The 17,842-nt window shown below is 45.8% G+C and overlaps 1 protein-coding gene across 7 annotated transcripts; it reads right to left on the reverse strand.

Moving 5' to 3' along the window:
- Positions 1–809: 809 nt before the first annotated feature.
- On the reverse strand, positions 810–17,479 carry LOC128344757 (zinc finger protein OZF-like). Of its 7 annotated transcripts, none has more exons than XM_053295564.1 (6): positions 17,343–17,453; positions 13,962–14,075; positions 13,383–13,465; positions 12,741–12,867; positions 7,039–7,149; positions 810–5,751 (listed from the first exon to the last, which is right to left on the reverse strand). In XM_053295564.1, exons 3-6 carry the CDS (start codon positions 13,455–13,457, stop codon positions 4,583–4,585), a joined length of 1,482 nt encoding a protein of 493 aa, XP_053151539.1. In that variant the 5' UTR covers positions 13,458–13,465; positions 13,962–14,075; positions 17,343–17,453; the 3' UTR covers positions 810–4,582. The 7 variants fall into 7 exon arrangements, with proteins under 7 accessions (XP_053151539.1, XP_053151538.1, XP_053151536.1 ...); XM_053295563.1 differs by having other exon boundaries at positions 13,900–14,075; XM_053295561.1 differs by lacking the exon at positions 13,962–14,075 and having other exon boundaries at positions 17,343–17,479.
- Between the last annotated feature and the right edge of the window lie 363 nt (positions 17,480–17,842).

Consider the following 17,842-nt stretch of genomic DNA (forward strand, 5'->3'; position numbering starts at 1 on the left):
ATTACATTTTAAAGGCATAGGAGTGTAATTCCTTCCATTGCAATACTCTGCAAGTATCATGGTCCACTGCACCCCAAAGTAGAAAACACCCCACAGACATTAAACAAAAAAACTGAGTAGGGCTTCTGTGTCTTTAAAGATTGTGGTAATGGGCAAAAACTTTCCAGAAGTACCTGCATTGCAGAGGGCTTTGCTTCTCGAGTCTGTGTCTATCACACCACCTCTAAAAGTGCTCATCCCAAATATTTGTTTAACCCTATATACTTTTCCTAGTTTTGGAGAAGGTAGAAGACATGATGATGCTTTCAAAATTCTGCTACAAAGAGATATATTTAAATTACACTCCTGCACCTTTAAAACTAAACAGGTTGCAATTCAGCAGGTGAAGACTCACTCATCACTCTTTCCTCCATGATGCCCGTTCACTTGGCAACATTTTCAGAGTTCTACAGAACTACAATCTTCAGCAGGATTATGTTCCTATATACTCTTTGCTGCCCTTGACATTCTTCTCCTTGGCCGGGGTCTCATGCCAACAGAGACCTTTTCCTTTTGACCTACAGAACACAAAGTAGTCACAGAACTACCTGATCCTATTTCAGCCGATTCCAACCACTGAGAGAGAATTCCTGCCTGGCAGAGGCTCTGAGAACACCAGGGAATTGTGGACCTCATTGTCTCCTTCCCCAACTTTGGAATGGCTTCCAAGTGCAGCCAGTGACCTGGTTAGAATTTTGGCATCTCCATGTTACTATTTCCCCCATTCCTGGCCAATAGCTTCTCCCACAGAACACAAATACACACTGTAATGTTTCTCCACAGAAATATGTTTATTTATAAGAATAGCATTCCGCAAGGCACCGGTAATCAAACCTGGGGGGAAAGCGTAACTTGCATCTACATGGTAGACCAAGATTATTCCATTACACAGTTGTAAATAACTAAATCTATGCAGTCTGCACCAACCGTTCCCACTTCCTCTGAAAAACGTATTTTCTGGGAAACAGTACATGTTTATGTGAAGACACACCCCAAATGAAGCTAGAGTCTGCTCTTAGTGCTGCTAAAGCAAAGGCTGACACATTGAATATAATCTCTTCTAGAAGTGAGTGGTTATAAGGCTGGCTGGTTTTTATTTTCATCTCGTCTATTCAGAGAAAAATAAGTTCCAACCTTCATGCCACAACAGGTATTGAAAACTGGCCAATAGGCTAACAGGCCAAACTAGGCACTAACCAGATCGTTTTAAAGGAGTCAAGCTTGGAGGGGATTGGCCAGAGTGTCATGAAGATTGCAGGGGCCTGGATATAAACTGAGCAGCAGACAGAGGCAGATGAGAATGGGAGCCCGGCCGAGGCGGTCTGAAGACACATTGGGGAATAGTAGACAGAGCTAGGAGGCAAAGTGGGCAGGCAGAAGAATCCCCAGGTCATACAAGACACTTGAGGAGGAAGTGAATCTGCATGGAGCAGAGGAGCCAACTCTGAACTAGAACTGGGCAGACCTGGGTTCCAATCCTTCCCTGCTCAGCCACAAAGTTCAGTGGGTGACCATGGGCCGATCTCTCAGCCTAACCTACCTGGGGGGGAGGGAGAGACATCCATGAATGCCACCCTGAGATTCTTAGCAGAAGGGTGGGATGAAAACAGACATAAACAGACCCCTCCTCCATCCAGTCTCCAGACACAGTTCACATCCAGGCTCCTGAATGGTTTGTTCTCGCAAGTATGAGAACAAATCCTCACGCCAAGATCTCCTCCCCTCACTAAGGGACTCCAGCTGCTATCCGTGTGAAACACGACTAAAAAATGTCCAGCTGGAGACTGTTCTCCCCACCACTCCCACTCCACACAGTATCCCCTTCCTAGAAAGGAGCGTCACAAAGATGGCTCAATGCCTCCCCTCTTCCTGCCAGGAAAGAAGAAATAAAATAATTGAGGGATAAAGGGTAGCTAGCCATGGGGAAGTGCTGTCCTTCTACATAAACAGGTTTAATACTAGTTTAACTGTTCTGGCATTTCCCCCAAAGCATTCTGGGAATTTTGAGGGGGAATAGAGGTGCCTCCAATTAATCCCTCTACAGCCCTTTGTAGTTTCACAAAACTACAGTTAAACCAGTTGAAGGCTGCAACCCTAAACACACTTCCTAAGGAGTGAGCAACACAGAGAGACTCACTGCCCACTCACTAAACAGGCACAGGACTGCTCTGTGCCTCTCTAGTGTCGATGGGCCCTCATTGTCCTCAGTAATCTAAAGTCCTCATTCTTGGGCCACCTCTCTTCATGAAGTTCTCCCTCCATTTCCTTTTCTGGAGGTGTGATGGGATGGCAAGTGGGAAGAACAAGGCAACACACCAAAAGGCACCAAGGCACATTCAACAGAGAAGGGTTGCATTATGTCAGAAAAATAACTTGAAAGGGGTGAGCAATTGACCTCAGCTGCCAAGGGAACTGCTGAAGACTGCCAGAACATTTTCTGCAAGGAACAAAAAGAACTGCATTTTCCCCATTTGAATCTTAGCCTGCCACAGAATGTATACACCCCATAAATACTGTTCTTCTGAGTCCCGGAAGGGTAATCAGTGTATGAATAGGTTAACACTTAATAAAATGCAGGTCCCAGTGAATGAATGAAGTGCATCAGACGCTGAAGCATTGCTAGAGCTAGACCCTTAGATGAAAAGCCACTGGGGAGTGCCATGTAAAATAAAGTTTTAATGTTTTCTAAAGCGACACAGTGCAAATCCTTGGTTTAGGATTGGTCATTTTAACTCAGATGGGAGCTGGTGGAAGCAGCTGCAAGATACAAAACAAATGAGAACTTTCGAGTTATTTAATGCATAGGCAAATACATGAAATACTGAGCAAAGCAGAAATGGCATAAGATTAGTAGCATGCTAACTTTTGCAATGCAAAAACTAAATGCAAGACAAACTCTAAAGAGTCAAAGTTGTAGGAACTATATATGTTTTAAAAAGCAAATAAGGAGCAAAATTAGAAAGCAACAATATAGGGGAAGACATAGTTATGTCAGACTCATCGTCCAATTTAAATCAGGCTCGTACCAAACTAGTCTTCCGTCGAGAGTCAGGAAAGCCTCCAAGCGAGCAAATAAGGAAATTTTAGTTTTTCCTTTTAAGGCTGCTGCTGTGCTAGAAATGAGTTATACTGGCATGCTTGGGAACTTACAGCGTTACCAACTTATTTCCAAGGCTGATTTAAACATATTTACATAAAGTTTATGCTCACCAATGGAGTGGCAGAGATTACGTTTGCAAGTGCGGTACCCATGGTAGGACACAATTAAGTCAGTCAATCTGAGTGCTTATAAAAGGGATGACCCCTTGTGAAGGCAGGCAGTTGCCAATGGGGAATCCCCCCCACCTTTGATAGGTTTCCATGGCTGGGACAATTTCCACTGCCCCAGCTACCTGCAGCAAGTTAGAACCTTCCCTGCTGCTTTATTCATCACTGCTGGATATTGCACTCTCCTGGGCATCCACGCCCACACAATCCATGCCTCAATGGCAAAAACATTAACCAATGACGTCAAACTAGGCTCCGGTTCTCAGCAATCTCAGCCAAGTCTAGGCATTAGCAGGGGGACTCCTGGATCTCCTGCTCCTGTACAAACCTGCCTGTTCCTCGAGGTCATCCAGAGAGGCCCTTTTTCAAATAAGCTTACTTACTGAGGTTACACAGAGGAGGACCCAGTATAAGTGCCTTGGCCCTGGAACGCCCTTCCAGGTCTGTGTACCTGGCACCTGCTCACAGGCACCAGGTAAAAATTGGTTCATCACCCAGGTCCTTTAATTTAGGATAGTGCATTTTACGCATAACATGACTCCGTTGGGCTGCGTTTTCCACCCACATTCTCTCCTTCATTGGCCATCGCTTGTAGGAGGCAGGGAAATGCTGAGCACCACCATATTATTCTCATTATTTCCTCCCCCCGCCTAAGACACTGCTGGTGAAAACACTGGAAAGATTAAAGTCAGCAACATCTTTCCATGCAACCAGCTCTGGAGTGGCTTGTTACAATACTTAAATCACCTCCAAGCAGACCAAGTATGAAAGAAGTTTTTTAGACCTTTTTCATGCATAAAACAACAGATCTTCCAAAATCAAGCAAACATGTTTCAGTCTCCAAACACCATTATCAATGCTCTATTTCAAGCAGCTGGCAACACTTAAGATTAAATACAGTAACTACAGCCAAAGTAGCCAATCCCAGGACAGACTAAAAGGGAGGGGGAAATGAGTGGCTCTGGGCTTGCCACTTCAGGTGTAGTTACTGTATTTAACCTTAAGTTTTGCCAGCCGCTTGAAAAGAAAATTGATAATGGTGTTGGGACACTGGAACGCATTTGCTTGATTTTGGAAGATGTTTGTATTGTTTTATTTTACTCGTTAAAGAGATCTAGAAACCTTGTTTGAAGAACAGAAGTATGTACATATCATTGCAATTATATTGTCTTATTCCAAGTACGAAAGTCCTACATGGGTTGTGCTTCCAAGTACTGTATTGACCTTTGATCATTTATAGCAAGACCCAGTGAGGAAAACCACCTTGCACCAGGGTTTAGAGTACCTCTTCTTTGATGGTCCTAGGAGGATGCTCGTCTGTGATGAGCCCCAGTGGTTGTGGGCATTTAGAGAGTTTCTCTTTCATGTGGAATTTCTGGTGCTTCACAATGTGTGACCGATGGGAAAAACATTTCCCACACTCCAAGCATTTGTAGGGTTTCTCTCCTGTGTGGACTCTCTTGTGGGCCAAAACATTCGATCTGTCCGAAAAACATTTCCCACACTCTGAACAGGGAAAGGGTTTCTCGCCTGTGTGAACCCTTTTGTGCCTAGCAAGAGACGAGCTGTCCGCAAAGGATTTCCCACACTCCAAACATGCATAGGGTTTCTCTCCAGTATGGGTGCGCTTGTGTTTTACTAAACCCGAATGTTGAGCAAAGAATTTCCCACATTCCAAGCATGTGTAGGGTTTCTGGGCCGTGTGAACCCGACAGTGTTTCACAAGGGCCGAGGGCCGAGGAAAGCTCTTCCCACACTCCAAGCATTCATAGGGTTGCTCTCCTGTATGGACCATCCAGTGGCTGACCAGGGCAGAGTGCTGGTCAAAATATTCTCCACATTCCGGACACTTATAGGGGTACGTTCCTTTGTGGACTCTCTGGTGAGTCACAACATGTGATCTGTCAGCAAAACATTTCCCACACTCCAGGCATTTATAGGATTTCTTTCCCGTGTGGACTCTCTGGTGCCTCACGAAGGCTGGGTTGTCGACAAAACACTCCCCACACTGCAAGCATTTGTGGGGTTTCTCTCGCATGTGGATTTTCTGGTGGGCCAGAAGGTAGGACTGCTGAGCAAAGCACTTCCCACACTCCAGACACGGGTAGGGTCTCTCTGCAGTGTGGATTCGACAGTGCTTCACAAGGGCTGAGGGCCGAGGAAAGCATTTCCCACATTCCAGGCATTCGTAGGGTTCCTCTCCCGTGTGAACTGTCCAGTGGCTTACGAAGGCTGAGTGCTGTTCAAAACAGTCTCCACACTCAAGACATTTATAGGTTCTCTCCTCTGTGCAGATTCCCTGTTGCACTACAGGGTCCAACTGCTGAGCAAAACACTTCCCACAAGCCAGGCATCTAAAGGATCTCTTTCCCATGAGGACTCTCTGGTGCTTGATAGTAAAACGTTTCCCACAGTGAGGGCACAAGTCCTTTTCCACAAGGCCACCTGAAGGATAAGTAAAAACAGGAATAAGTACCGAGACTTAGAGGTAAGGAAGTTCAGAATGGGATTCTATAGGTAGAGGTACAAAGTAAAGTAAAGTGTGCCGTCGAATCGGTGTCGACTCCTGGCGACCACAGAGCCCTGTGGTTGTCTTTGCAGAATACAGGAGGGGTGTACCATTGCCATCTCCTGTGCAATATGAGACAATGCCTTTCCGCATCTTCCTATATTGCTGCTGCCCAATATAGATCTTTCCCATAGTCTGGGAAAATACCAGTGGGGATTTGAACTGGCAATCTTTGGCTTGCTAGTTAAGTCATTTCCCCTCTGTGCCATTAGGTGGCTTCAGAGGTACCAAACGCACCCACCCACCCCCACCAAAAAAAACCCTGAAGCATGATGGGGAAAACTGAAAGTAGCTATGCGGATACATTAGAAAAGATCCAAAAGCAAAAATAAGGCAATACCTTTATTAGGACCAACTAAAATGTCAATGCAGTGAGCAAGCTTTCAAGTTCATGAAAACTGTTAGTCCAGCTGAATGTTAAGTTAAAAGGGGATGCGGGGATGAAGGGAGAGAAAGATACATTTCTGAACATGATGAAAAAACTCCAGTCTACAATTTGTCTGCAGAAGTAATTAGGTTAGAGCAGGGGTTCCCAACTAGTGGTGCTCCAGATGTTGCTGAACTACAACTCCCATCATCCCCAGCCACAATAAATTGTAGCCGAGAATGATCGTAGTTCATCAACATCTGGAATACCACTGGTTGGGAACCCCTGGGTTAGAGCATGCTAGATACAAAAGAGATCTCCCTAAGCAGGTTAAATGTCTTTTAAAAAAAATACATGTTTAGACAAGTATTTGGAGCACATACAGAGGGCATGATCCAGATGAACAGCCTCAACCCATCTACAATAAAAGGATGCATCAGGAGTGCGTTGGGATGACCTCAGCCAAACTCACTACAGGCACAATCTTCATAATCATATGTTCCAGGACAGTATGGTCCATACTGGACCAAAAGCAGGGGAAACAAATTCTGAAACTGCAGGTATTTCTGTGGGAGAGGGTGGGGTAGCCTTTTTCACACTGGGATGGCAAACTAGGCAAAGGAAATTCTGCCATTAGAACACAGTGCCTTTGAGGAACTCTCTTTCAAAATGTGATTACTGAGGCAAAAGGAGGGATATCGCACACCAGCAAGAGTCCGTGAGAGTTCCTCCCCATAAGGCCTGGGCTTGGTTCGCTCTCTTTGGTCAGCTGGCGGAGGTTTTGCAGGCTCCTCACCTGAGCTGGTGCTGGGGACCTCGACCTCACCCAGGTCTTGAGATTCTGCCACCCACGGTTCTTCTCCTCGTTCCATCTGGGAGATGAGGTCAGGTTTGGGGCCTAGAAGTCCTGTAGGCAAATGAACATGGAAGTATAAGACATAATTTGGGAGGATTCCTTTATTCAGTGTTTTTCATGAAGAATCCAGGGTTCCCTTAGAAGCAACATAAGAGGTTAGTCATGGTGGAATAGTTTCTTTGGAAGATAGTGGCAAAAGAGAGATGGGTGTTTCTCAACATATTCTTAGTTCTAATGCAGTGATGAGACCCAACTAGGGGTGTGCACAAACCAAAAATTGCGGTTCAGCTTGAATCAGGTTTGACTCGAACCGGTTTGGGCAGCTAATACTTGTAAAGGGAAATCCAGTGAGGATTCCCCTTCCCAAGTAAAGGAGTGGGGGTCCTGACTCCTGTGAAGCAATGAGGGGTGGTGGGTTGGGCGATGAGAAAGGTAGTTAAAGGGTCTTCTTACCCACCTGGCACTGCCATTGCTCGCCTCCCCCACCACACTGGCACAGTCCATAGTCCAAGCACACACGATTCTGCCTCCCTGGCATCTCCAGAAAGGGCTGGGAGAGACTCCTGCTTGCAGCCTTGGAGAAGCTGCTGCCAGTCTGTGTAGAGAATACTGAGCTGGATGGACCAATGGTCTGACTCAGTAGGAGGCAGCTTCCTATGTTCCTATGGTTCGTGCACACCCATAGTCCCAACCAGTATGCCCCATGTGTGCATATCCTAGAATATGTCCCTGGAATGCTTTGCTCCACATAAGGGTTCCATGACATCCATGTATAGAATATAGTTCCTCAGCAAATAAGACCCAAACTAGGTGATATGCCTATCACATGATATTTTTATTTATTTATTTAGCACATTTGTATACTGCCCAAAATGCAAGTTCTCTGGGTGCTTTACAACAAAACAATGAGGACAACCAGTAAAAAGATTAAAACATTACAACAATTTAAAACTTAAAATTATAAAACTATTAAACACACAATTAAAACAATATCTAATTAAAAGCCTGAGTGAACAAATGCGTCTTGACTGCCTTTTTAAAAGTTGTAAGAGATGAGGAGCCTCTTATTTCAGCAGGAAGTGTCTTCCAAAGCCTCGGGGTAGCAACGGAGAAGGCCCGTCCCTGAGTAGCCACCAGACGAGCTGGTGGCAACTGCAGACGAACCTCTCCAGATGTTCTCAACAGGCAGTGTGGTTCACAGCAAAGGCGGCGTTCTCTTAACTTTTCCACACAGAACTGGCAGTCGCACAAGGCCCCAATCCAGATTGGGACCTCGGGTGGCTGTGACGAAGGCTGACCCAAAATGAAGAATGGCACACTTCAGCAACAAGGATTTATTATCAGATTAAGAGGAGACGGTATGCAATAAGAACAACTGTCTTTTCATAAAACAGATTGTAAGAGAGTTTTCATTAACTAACCTGGCAACGCAGATTCCAAGCAATCAATAAATGAGTTCAACTGCCTTGGTCCTAACTTATTACCTACAGGCTGTGGCCTCCCCCAGTTGCTCTCAGCCTGCTGCTTCCTCGGGGCCCTTCTGGGACAAAACCTAACGAAGAGGACAAAGCTTTCTCTTCTTCAGTAGGTGGCTGTGTGGGTAGTTCCCACCCAGTCCTTGGGACTGGTCCTTCTATTTTGAATTTCCCTGGCTTTTTTCCTGATTAGAAAAGGCCTAGACTGCCAGCAGTTGTTGTAAGTGAGGCCTAGTCCTCCCCGAAGCCCTACCATCACTCCAGATGGTAATCTGCATAATCACTACATCACCACACACTACATCACTAATGTAATCACTACAGCATCACACACTACAGTCTCAGTTTGGATTGGCAACTGTCATAGATAAATGCAATTCTAGACCGATCTGGCCTTCCTGATTAACATGAGGGGGAGCCATTTTTATGCCAGAGCTGCTTGGAAGCTGGAAAGAATAACCTTTGTGCATATGAACTGACTGTTCTGTCCACGTGTCAAGACCTTACATGCCATTGATGAGAGATCAGTCTGACCTTAATGAGGAGAAAGAACACAAAGTAACCAAAACAGGATTTCTGTCTCCACTCGGCGGAACACCTCAAGGACTAAAAATATAAACTTAACAGATTGCTTTGGATTGGGAGGGGCAGGTGGAGTGAATGCTCTCCATTTAGACAAAGTACTCCAGACAGAGCACTCACAGAATAAACTTTAGTCAGGAGCTGACCAGGTAGTCAGTCAGACAGCCTGCCTAGGGCTGGCTGAGAAAATGGACCTTTAAATATACTTTTAAAGAAGGAGAGTGGACTGGTCACCTGTTTTTAAATGGCGTCAGTCTCTTTTAGAAACAACAAACTTTGAATTGTACTTTTTTCTTTTTTAGGAATACTTTTTGAGATGCCAGGAAGAGCTGAAGAATTCTCTTTTGTATGCAAGCTAAAGATAGCCTTTTGGGGCCAAAATATTGCTTCAAGTATCTTTTCAAAGAGAAAGAGAAAGAGAAAGAGAGAGAGAGAGAGATTGATTTTCAAGTCTTGACTGTTTACTTTCAAAGAAGATTTGTTTTAACATGCACTTTTGATGCAAGCCTTTTGTGATGGCAAGTTATTCTTTTGATGCAAGCCTTTTAAATGTAAACGTTCTCTTCTTTTCCAACAAGAGACTTTTATACCAAATCTCTGTACTATAATGTTAATAGTAAATTTTGTTAGACAATAAAAGCTATGTAGAAAAGAGAAAAAGAAAGCATGCCTACAATGTGCCCAAACTATAACCTGGCAACATTCAGAAGGTGTGTGTGCCATATTAAGTTGGGTTTGACTGGGATAAAATAAGTTCCTGGCAGGCTAAACCCCACTTTCATGGAAGAGTCTTATCGCAACAGGTTTTTGGACAGCTGCTATTCCAATTCTGCAAGCCCCAATCGTGTGAAAGGTGTATCTTTTAGTTTGGGCTTCTATATATGGGCCAGTTCACGGCACTTTGTCCATCAGTCTGACTATACACAGTAAGGACATGTACACATCAGTGTATATATCCTCCACCCGGCACATCATTTATTCAACAGGTGGGAAGGGGTCCAACTACCCCCCTAGACATGCTACATATCCGTTTAAATTAGTATTCGAAGTGCATCTAGAAAAGTGGTTTAGATGAGCCACCTGCTGCATGTCTAGGGAAAAATGCACTGAGTGGGGAAGCATGCTCATGGTGCATGCACATCCTTACCTCGGGTAGCTGGGACAAAGGACAAAGTATCTCCAGCCAACCCTATTCAGAAAGGGTTTCCTGAAGGTAGAATGTTAAGAACTATCCTCGAAAGATAGCCGTCTAGTTAGTGATCTTTGGAGGGGAGATTGGACAACCATCTTGGCCTATTTTGCAATTAAGAGGAGACCCAACCCATAACTGCTCTTCCTTTCCATCACTCCCTCCAGTTGATCCTATTTCAAATATAATAGGGGCACTCAAAAATCAGTTGTTCACACCACCAGTGAAATTATGCATTCTCCTGATCCACGATAGTCTGGTTTCAGGCCTATTGTTGGGACTAAAATTGGCTTGGTTTCCCCTGAGGGAGGCCTTTTGCTGAGCAACAGACAAGGGATCATGACCCTGATGCTTCTCCTAGACCTCTCATCTATTTTCAGCACCAAGAACAGCGGTATCCTCGGAGATTATTTGAAAATTTCAGTTACTGTAGTTCAAGATATGGGAGCCCACTTATTAGTGGGAGCATGCTGCAATAATGCTAGGAGTTTTCCCCAACCCAGCTCTTCTCTTCAAGATGCCTTCCCCTATATGGGCACCACGCATACACTGAGGTTATTGGAGGGAACCATGCTCCAAGTCCATATTTGTCAGAGGTTAGGCTTATTGTGAGAAGGTGCAGGACCTTCTCAGTAATGGCACCCTTACTGTGAATGAGCCTCCCCCAACACTGGGAAGGCAGTTTGGTTTTTACTTTTAGAAAGTTAGCATAAGCTGTCTTGTTCAGCAAGCCTATGCAGATTTTGATTAGTGGTCTATTGGGTTAATGGATTTAGTTTTTGGATCTCTTGCACAGGTTTTTATTGTAGGGGAGGGGAGTTCCCAAGGCTCCCAGTTGTATGGAGAAACCCTCCCTGCAAACGCTGAACATGTGGATGCCCGGGGGCAGGCAGCCAGTGTATGTCTCAGCAATGGGGTGGGCACTAGCTGGTGTGCTCCCATTTCTGACTCAAGCATGAGTTGTACATGGAGGAGGAGGGAGAGAACATCTGGACTTAGTATTCTGTGCAAATACTACCGGTATCACCAAAGTGATTATTTACCCCAAGGGGGCTGCTTCTGACAGCATCCCTGTGGCAAGCACAATACACACATCGGTCTTCAAGTACAGGGAATGGAACAGGCTCTTGATCACAGTATTACTCCCCTTCATGTTGAGCACAGGAAGGACTTTACCTTGCGGATCATCCCATTGGTCAGGGACAAGTGAAGGGTGTCCTTTAGGATGGTCTTAAGACACAGGGACTAGGACCCAGGGTGAGGCCCCCAGTTCAGCCACAAGGATCGGTGAATAACAATAGGCCAGACACAATGGCCAAGTTTTAAAGGAGGCTGTAAACCTAGGATGGGCTGTACTTCTGATTGATTGAGCGAGCAAATTTATTGACCACCTGACTTCCATAGACTCAAGGCGGTTTACATACATTAAAACAACAATGAAAACAAGAGAAGGAGGGGGGGCATTAAAAACGAAAAGCCTGGCAAAATAGATAAGTTTTCAGAAGCTTCTTAAAGGACAGAAGGGAGGTGGCATTACGAATCTCAGGAGGCAGAGTGTTCCACAAGGAGGAGGCTGAAACAGAGAAGGCCCTCCCACATGCCTGGGCCCCACGTACTTCCCCTGGGCCCGGAACTCTGAGAAGGCCCACCTGAGATGACCTCATCTGAAGGGTTTTATAGGTGATAACCAGCACTTTGAATTGGGCCCGGAAGCGACCTGGATGCTGCCAGATTAGGGATTTGCTTGCCGCTCCATCCCACCACCACCCTGCAAACCCCTATAAAGAAAGTTAGATGTCATGGGGAAGAGTTCTATAGCCATTTCTTCAACCTCAGCTAGATAAATCTCTCCCCACCCCCGCAACATCTTGTTTTCTATGTACAGAGGATTATGTGTGCGTGTGCAAGAGCATTCAATCATACAAGCCGTCACTTGAAATCTGAAGTAGTACAGCCCAAACGCAGGTATGCCATCTCGGTAAGGGCTAGGTCAGAGTTGCCCAACTTTGGCCTTCTGGCTGTCGTTGGATTACAAACCCCATCATCCCTGACTACTGGCCATTGTGGATGGGGATGATGGGAGTTGTAATCCAACAAGAGTCAAAGGGCTGAAGCTGTGCAGCCCTGAACTAGGTCATCATGGCTTGCCCTGACAGAAAGCTATAGAACCCTTCTCCTCAACATGCTAATTTTCTATGTGCAGGGATTTTTTTTTTTAAATGGAATATTCAGTCATGTTTTAAATTGAGTATTCAGTCAGATACCATACTCTACCTCATATGGTACAGCTCAGACAGAGATTTACCACTTCAGTAACTAAGCCAACATATCTCCACCTAGCATACTTCATAGATTAATCTTTAAATTCCTGCAGAGTGAAGATGCAAGTTACTTACCCAATGAGGCCACGTTCCCGTAATTCTCCAGCATGACATCTTTGTACAAGGCTTTTTGATTTGGGTCCAGCAGAGACCCCTGGCTCTCCGTGAAATACACAGCCACATCTTCAAAGGTCACCCGATTCTGCAGGGAGAAAAAGCCCTCAAGTAGTCCCCACTACATCTTAGTCTTAGGAAGAGGGAAATCTTTCTATGTTGACCAAGGCAAATATTTCAGTATTCTTAGGACATGGGCCTTTGCTTTTATATGGCTTGGGTAAAGCAGAAAGTCGTATACACATAGGTTATTCCATAAGGTCATCTGCTGATTTGAGCATTTCTGTGGATTTCCCCCCTCCCCCAACTTTTTTGGACAGATTCCTGCTTTTAAGAGAAGGGACCGCTCTTAAAAAGAGGGACAGTTGGAATGGTTACAAGCAGGACTACAACAAGCCTCAAAAAAAACTAAAGTTTTAGCTGATTAATCAGTAAGGATATTTTCAGCCACCTGATCTCATGCCTGGCAACTCTAGGTATGGACCACTGGACTCAGTGGGACTTACAATTCCAAGAATATGTGTAGAGGACTGCAGCCTTAGGCCCCTGGTACACATTCCAATTTCTCCTTCTCCCATCAGCTGCTTCCCAAGAAACCCCTACCTGAGCCAGCTGTGCTGCAGTCCTTTCAATTTCACTGGCAAGAGAGAACACTCCAGAATCAAGCAGAGACATCATTCTGCACTCTGTAGAGACAAACATGATGAATCAAAAGTACGAAACAGGAAATCAACTTTTTCCAGTATCGCTTATTGGGGTAACAGACTAGATGGGATCCATATTATTCACCCAGAAAATACACCCCTAATTTTCCCCAACTGGAAACTTTGGCAAGTTACATCTCAATTCAACAAGCATAAATTCTGTAAAGGTACATTTAACAACCCTCCTGACAGAGGCAAGGTGGCCAGCACCTGAGCTACCTCTTTTTACAAGAGCACACCTTGATCACCTAGGCTGTGAGGAGTGTTTTGAGATTAGGCGCACTAAACACAGATCAGCAATTATTAAATCAAAAGGTGGCTTCTTTTATTTATTTATTTATTTATTTATTTATTTATTTATTTATTTTTATTCAATTTTTATACTGCTCTTCCTAAAATGGTTCACGATTACTTACACCAAGATCAAAAATACATGATAATTAAAATAAAAAACCAATTAAAAGCAGATTAACATTACAATTAAAACTAGATATCGTTAAAAGCCAGGCTAAAAAGAAGGGTCTTTAAGGCTCTCCAGAAGGCCTCTGAGGAAGATAATCTTCTAAGATCCACGGGGAGCATGTTCCACAACCTAGGGACAACAACAGAGAAGATCTTACCTTAGGTCACCACCAGATGAACTGGTGGCACCCAAAGACAGACCCCTCCTGATGATCTTAATTATCCTGATGGTCTTAATCACCCTTTTACCAAAGGGGTGAGGTCATGGGTTTGGAAAAGAGTGGGGAGGAAGAGAGAAGAAAACTACAGGAGGCAGAGCCCAGCCAATCACTACAAAGCTGTCTCTGCTCTGCTGGGCATCAAAAAGATTTGCTTGCAACTTGCACTAAACACAAACTGAAGTGGCAAACCGTAACAGCTAGTGCCTTACATTCAGGGGTGCAAGGATCTGGTTACAGTACACAAACACCTGTCTGAACTGGAACCTGCATCTCCAATGTTAGGGCTCAGCTGCGGAACATAAAAAGCATAAGCATGTCCCTGAGCATGTGCAGAGTGCACTACACTAACTAACTGCAGCCCATGCTTCCAGGTCAAGAGATCCTGCCATACATTCTCATTAGTCAACATTCTATCCCTAACTCCACTACTGTCCCCACCTACACGGTCAACTCCTTTTTCCTGTGTTGCTGGCCCTCCCATCACACCCATGGCAATATTCCCACTACCCTCAAGCCTCCTCCCCATGTTACTGCTCATAGCTGCATAACTGCCTTATACCGAGTCAGACCCTTGGTCCATCTAGCTCAGTATGGCCTACACGGGCAGTGGCTCTATAGGTTTTCAGGGAAGAGTCTTTCCCAGCCGTATCTGGAGATGCCAGGAGTTGAACTCAGGACCTTCTGATGGCAGAGCAAATGCTCTCCCGCTATAGCCCCAACCCCTCCCCCTCCCATTTTGCCTGTCAGGATTGCTTTCCCGAGCTCTGTCACTGGTTCCTTATCCATTGTCATGGTACCCCCGGACCCTTTCCTGCCATCCCAGACATCTCCTCCCTCACCCCAGCAGCCTGCATGCCTCTGAAATCTACCATCATTCTCCCACACGCATTTGCCACAACCCCTTGGCTACTGGGGAGCTGGTCTTGTGGTAGCAAGCATGACTTTTCCCCTTAGCTAGGCAGGGTCTGCCCTGGTTGCATATGAAAGGGAGACTTGACGTGTGAGCACTGGAAGATATTCCCCTCAGGGGATGGAGCCGCTCTGGGAAGAGCATCAGAAGGTTCCAAGCTTCCTCCCTAGATTCCTGCCTGCAACCTTAGAGAAGCCACTGCCATCTTTGTAGACAATACAGAGCTATATAGACCTATAGGAACATAGGAAACTACCATATACTGAGTCAGACCATTGGTCTATCTAGCTCAGTATTGCCTTCACAGACTGGCAGCGGCTTCTCCAAGGTTGCAGGCAGGAATCTCTCTCAGCCCTATCTATCTGGAGAAGCCAGGGAGGGAACCTGAAACCTTCTGCTCTTCCCAGAGCAGCTCCATCCCCTGAGGAGAATATCTTACAGTGCTCACGAATGTAGTCTCCCATTCATATGCAACCAGGGCAGACCCTGCTTAGCTAAGAAAACAAGTCATGCTTGCTACCACAAGACCAGCTCTCCTCTCCTCTATGGTCTGACTCAATATATGGCAGCTTCATATGTACTATTACTGTTGATTCTCCCACATGTGCTGCCCTGGGGCCAAGTGTGGGGCAGGAAACACCGTAAGGCAGAGGTTCTTAAACCTGGGTCCTTCGGTCTTGTTGGACTACAGCTCCCATCACGCCCAGCCAGAATGGCCTTTGGCCACTGTGAGGAATCCAAGCTCGAGAACCCTGCCATATAGCAGCTTACACAGCAAACAGAGTAAGAAGACAGTTCCTTGCTGCAAAGGGGCTCACAGTCTAAAAAGAAACACAAGGGAGTCCCCCTCAAGAACAACAGCCACTGGGAGGGATACCAAGCTGGGAGGCACAGGGACAGTTGTGCTTTCTCTCTGCTAAATGTAGAAGCCATCCTTTTAAAAGGTGCCTCTCTGCCCAGTTAGCTGGGCTTGGTCTCTCTATATTGAGTAAGGAACCTGCATGCAAGCTGTTTCTTTATCCTCAAGCTGCCTTGTACCGTCAGCCCACAACCACCAACTCTGACTGGCAGTAGCTCTTCAAGCTCTCTGAGGTTCCTTCCCAGCTTCCCTATACAGAATCCATTTTCCCCTAAAAGTGCTGGTGACTGAAACTGGGACCTGCATGAAAAGCAGCTGTTCTGCTGCCACTGAGTGATGGCCTCTACTCTAATCGGGAGCAACTCTTGGGAGGAAACATTTCGATCAGCTCCCTGTGACTCAGTTCTATTCTTTCTATACAGCAGAGCTGCAGGCTTCCTGCAGATGTTGGCCTACAGTTCCCATAATCCCTGGCTATTAATGATGTGACAGGGGATTATGGGAGTTATAGACCAAAAAGCTGGGAGGACCGAAGTTGAGCAATCCTGCTATAGAGCCAAGACCAGGCAGCAAAAGGCCTTGGGGACCGTGAGAGGGCAGCATCCCGTGCAGCAAGGCTTCTCAAACATGAAAGGCATCCCCCAGATATTGATGGACTACAACTCCCATCATGCCCAGCTATAACAGGGACTAACCCAATATCATCTGGGGACATTGAAGTTTAAGATGCTCTGCTTTACAACATATGGCTTCGTTCTCTCTCGCGTTACCTGGAGCCATCTGCTTGCGGCACACAGGCTGGGCTGCGCCCTTTTCATTTTGCTAAAGGCACAGTAGCAGGGCCAACAGCAACAAAAAGCAGCAACCCTGTATGTACTGCATTGTGCCGAACAATGGTGGACCGTCCCCGTTGGGGACAGAAGGCTGGAGTGGGTCATTTGCTGCCTTAGATTATCATTCCCTCGCCATACAATTTCTTCTGTCGCTACATAAAGGGGGGCCAACCTGAGGCTCCCTAGCTGCAATAAACCAGCGCATAGGATGACGGGAGCTGTAGTCCAACAGTGGAGAGCCTCAGGTTGGCCACCCCTGAGGTCTAACCTTTGAAATGCTTCAGAAATGCCAAGACGATCCTAATCGTGCTTCTTCCTACCCACCTAAGGACAAAAAGCACACCCCAACCTTCTCCTTATCTCGCCATCTCACTTCCCTGCCTCGCCCATTTTAAGAGCACTCGTTTCTCTCCCCGCCTCTCTTGCCTTCTTCGCCTTCTTTCCCCGTCTAGCACAGCAGAGGCAACCAAAAGGCAGCCCTTTCTCCCCTCCCCAGCCCCATCGTGAAACGTGGAACCCTCTTTCACTCTCCAAACGCCAGAACGTGCACGCCTCGTCCTCTTCCTCTGCTTACCAACTTTTACAAAGTTTTTGTTTGCGCAGCCTTCACGCTCTGCCTCTCCTGACAATTCCATCGCGTCTCCCTCAGTCTCAGCCAATCCAACCTCCTAAAAACAAGGAATCCGGAACCCAAAATGCTGCCGGGACTTGTAGTCCTCTTCGTTTCCTCTAATAGAACTAGAGCTAGAGGGGTTCTGGGAATTGTAGTGTTCCTTTCAGTCGGAGACGTCTGCCCACTTCGCCCCGACTGAGACTTACAAGTAATCACGTGTCAACTCTGGCAGTGGCCACTTATTGGCATTGGTCATAAAACCATAAGCATTGCCTTGCTGCTGGATCAGACAATAATTTATCTAGTCACTTTTGAGTATTGGGGCGAGGGGTGGCATGAGGGGGCCCTTGTCCCTCTCTCCAGATTTTAAACTTATTGAAAATTCTATCTTCTATATATTTGCTTCTCTTAGATGTCGATCACTAATCCCGTGCCTGACAGCTATCACAAGAGTTCACTGT

Source organism: Hemicordylus capensis, chromosome 2, assembly GCF_027244095.1.
Source record: "Hemicordylus capensis ecotype Gifberg chromosome 2, rHemCap1.1.pri, whole genome shotgun sequence".
NCBI lineage: Eukaryota > Metazoa > Chordata > Lepidosauria > Squamata > Cordylidae > Hemicordylus > Hemicordylus capensis.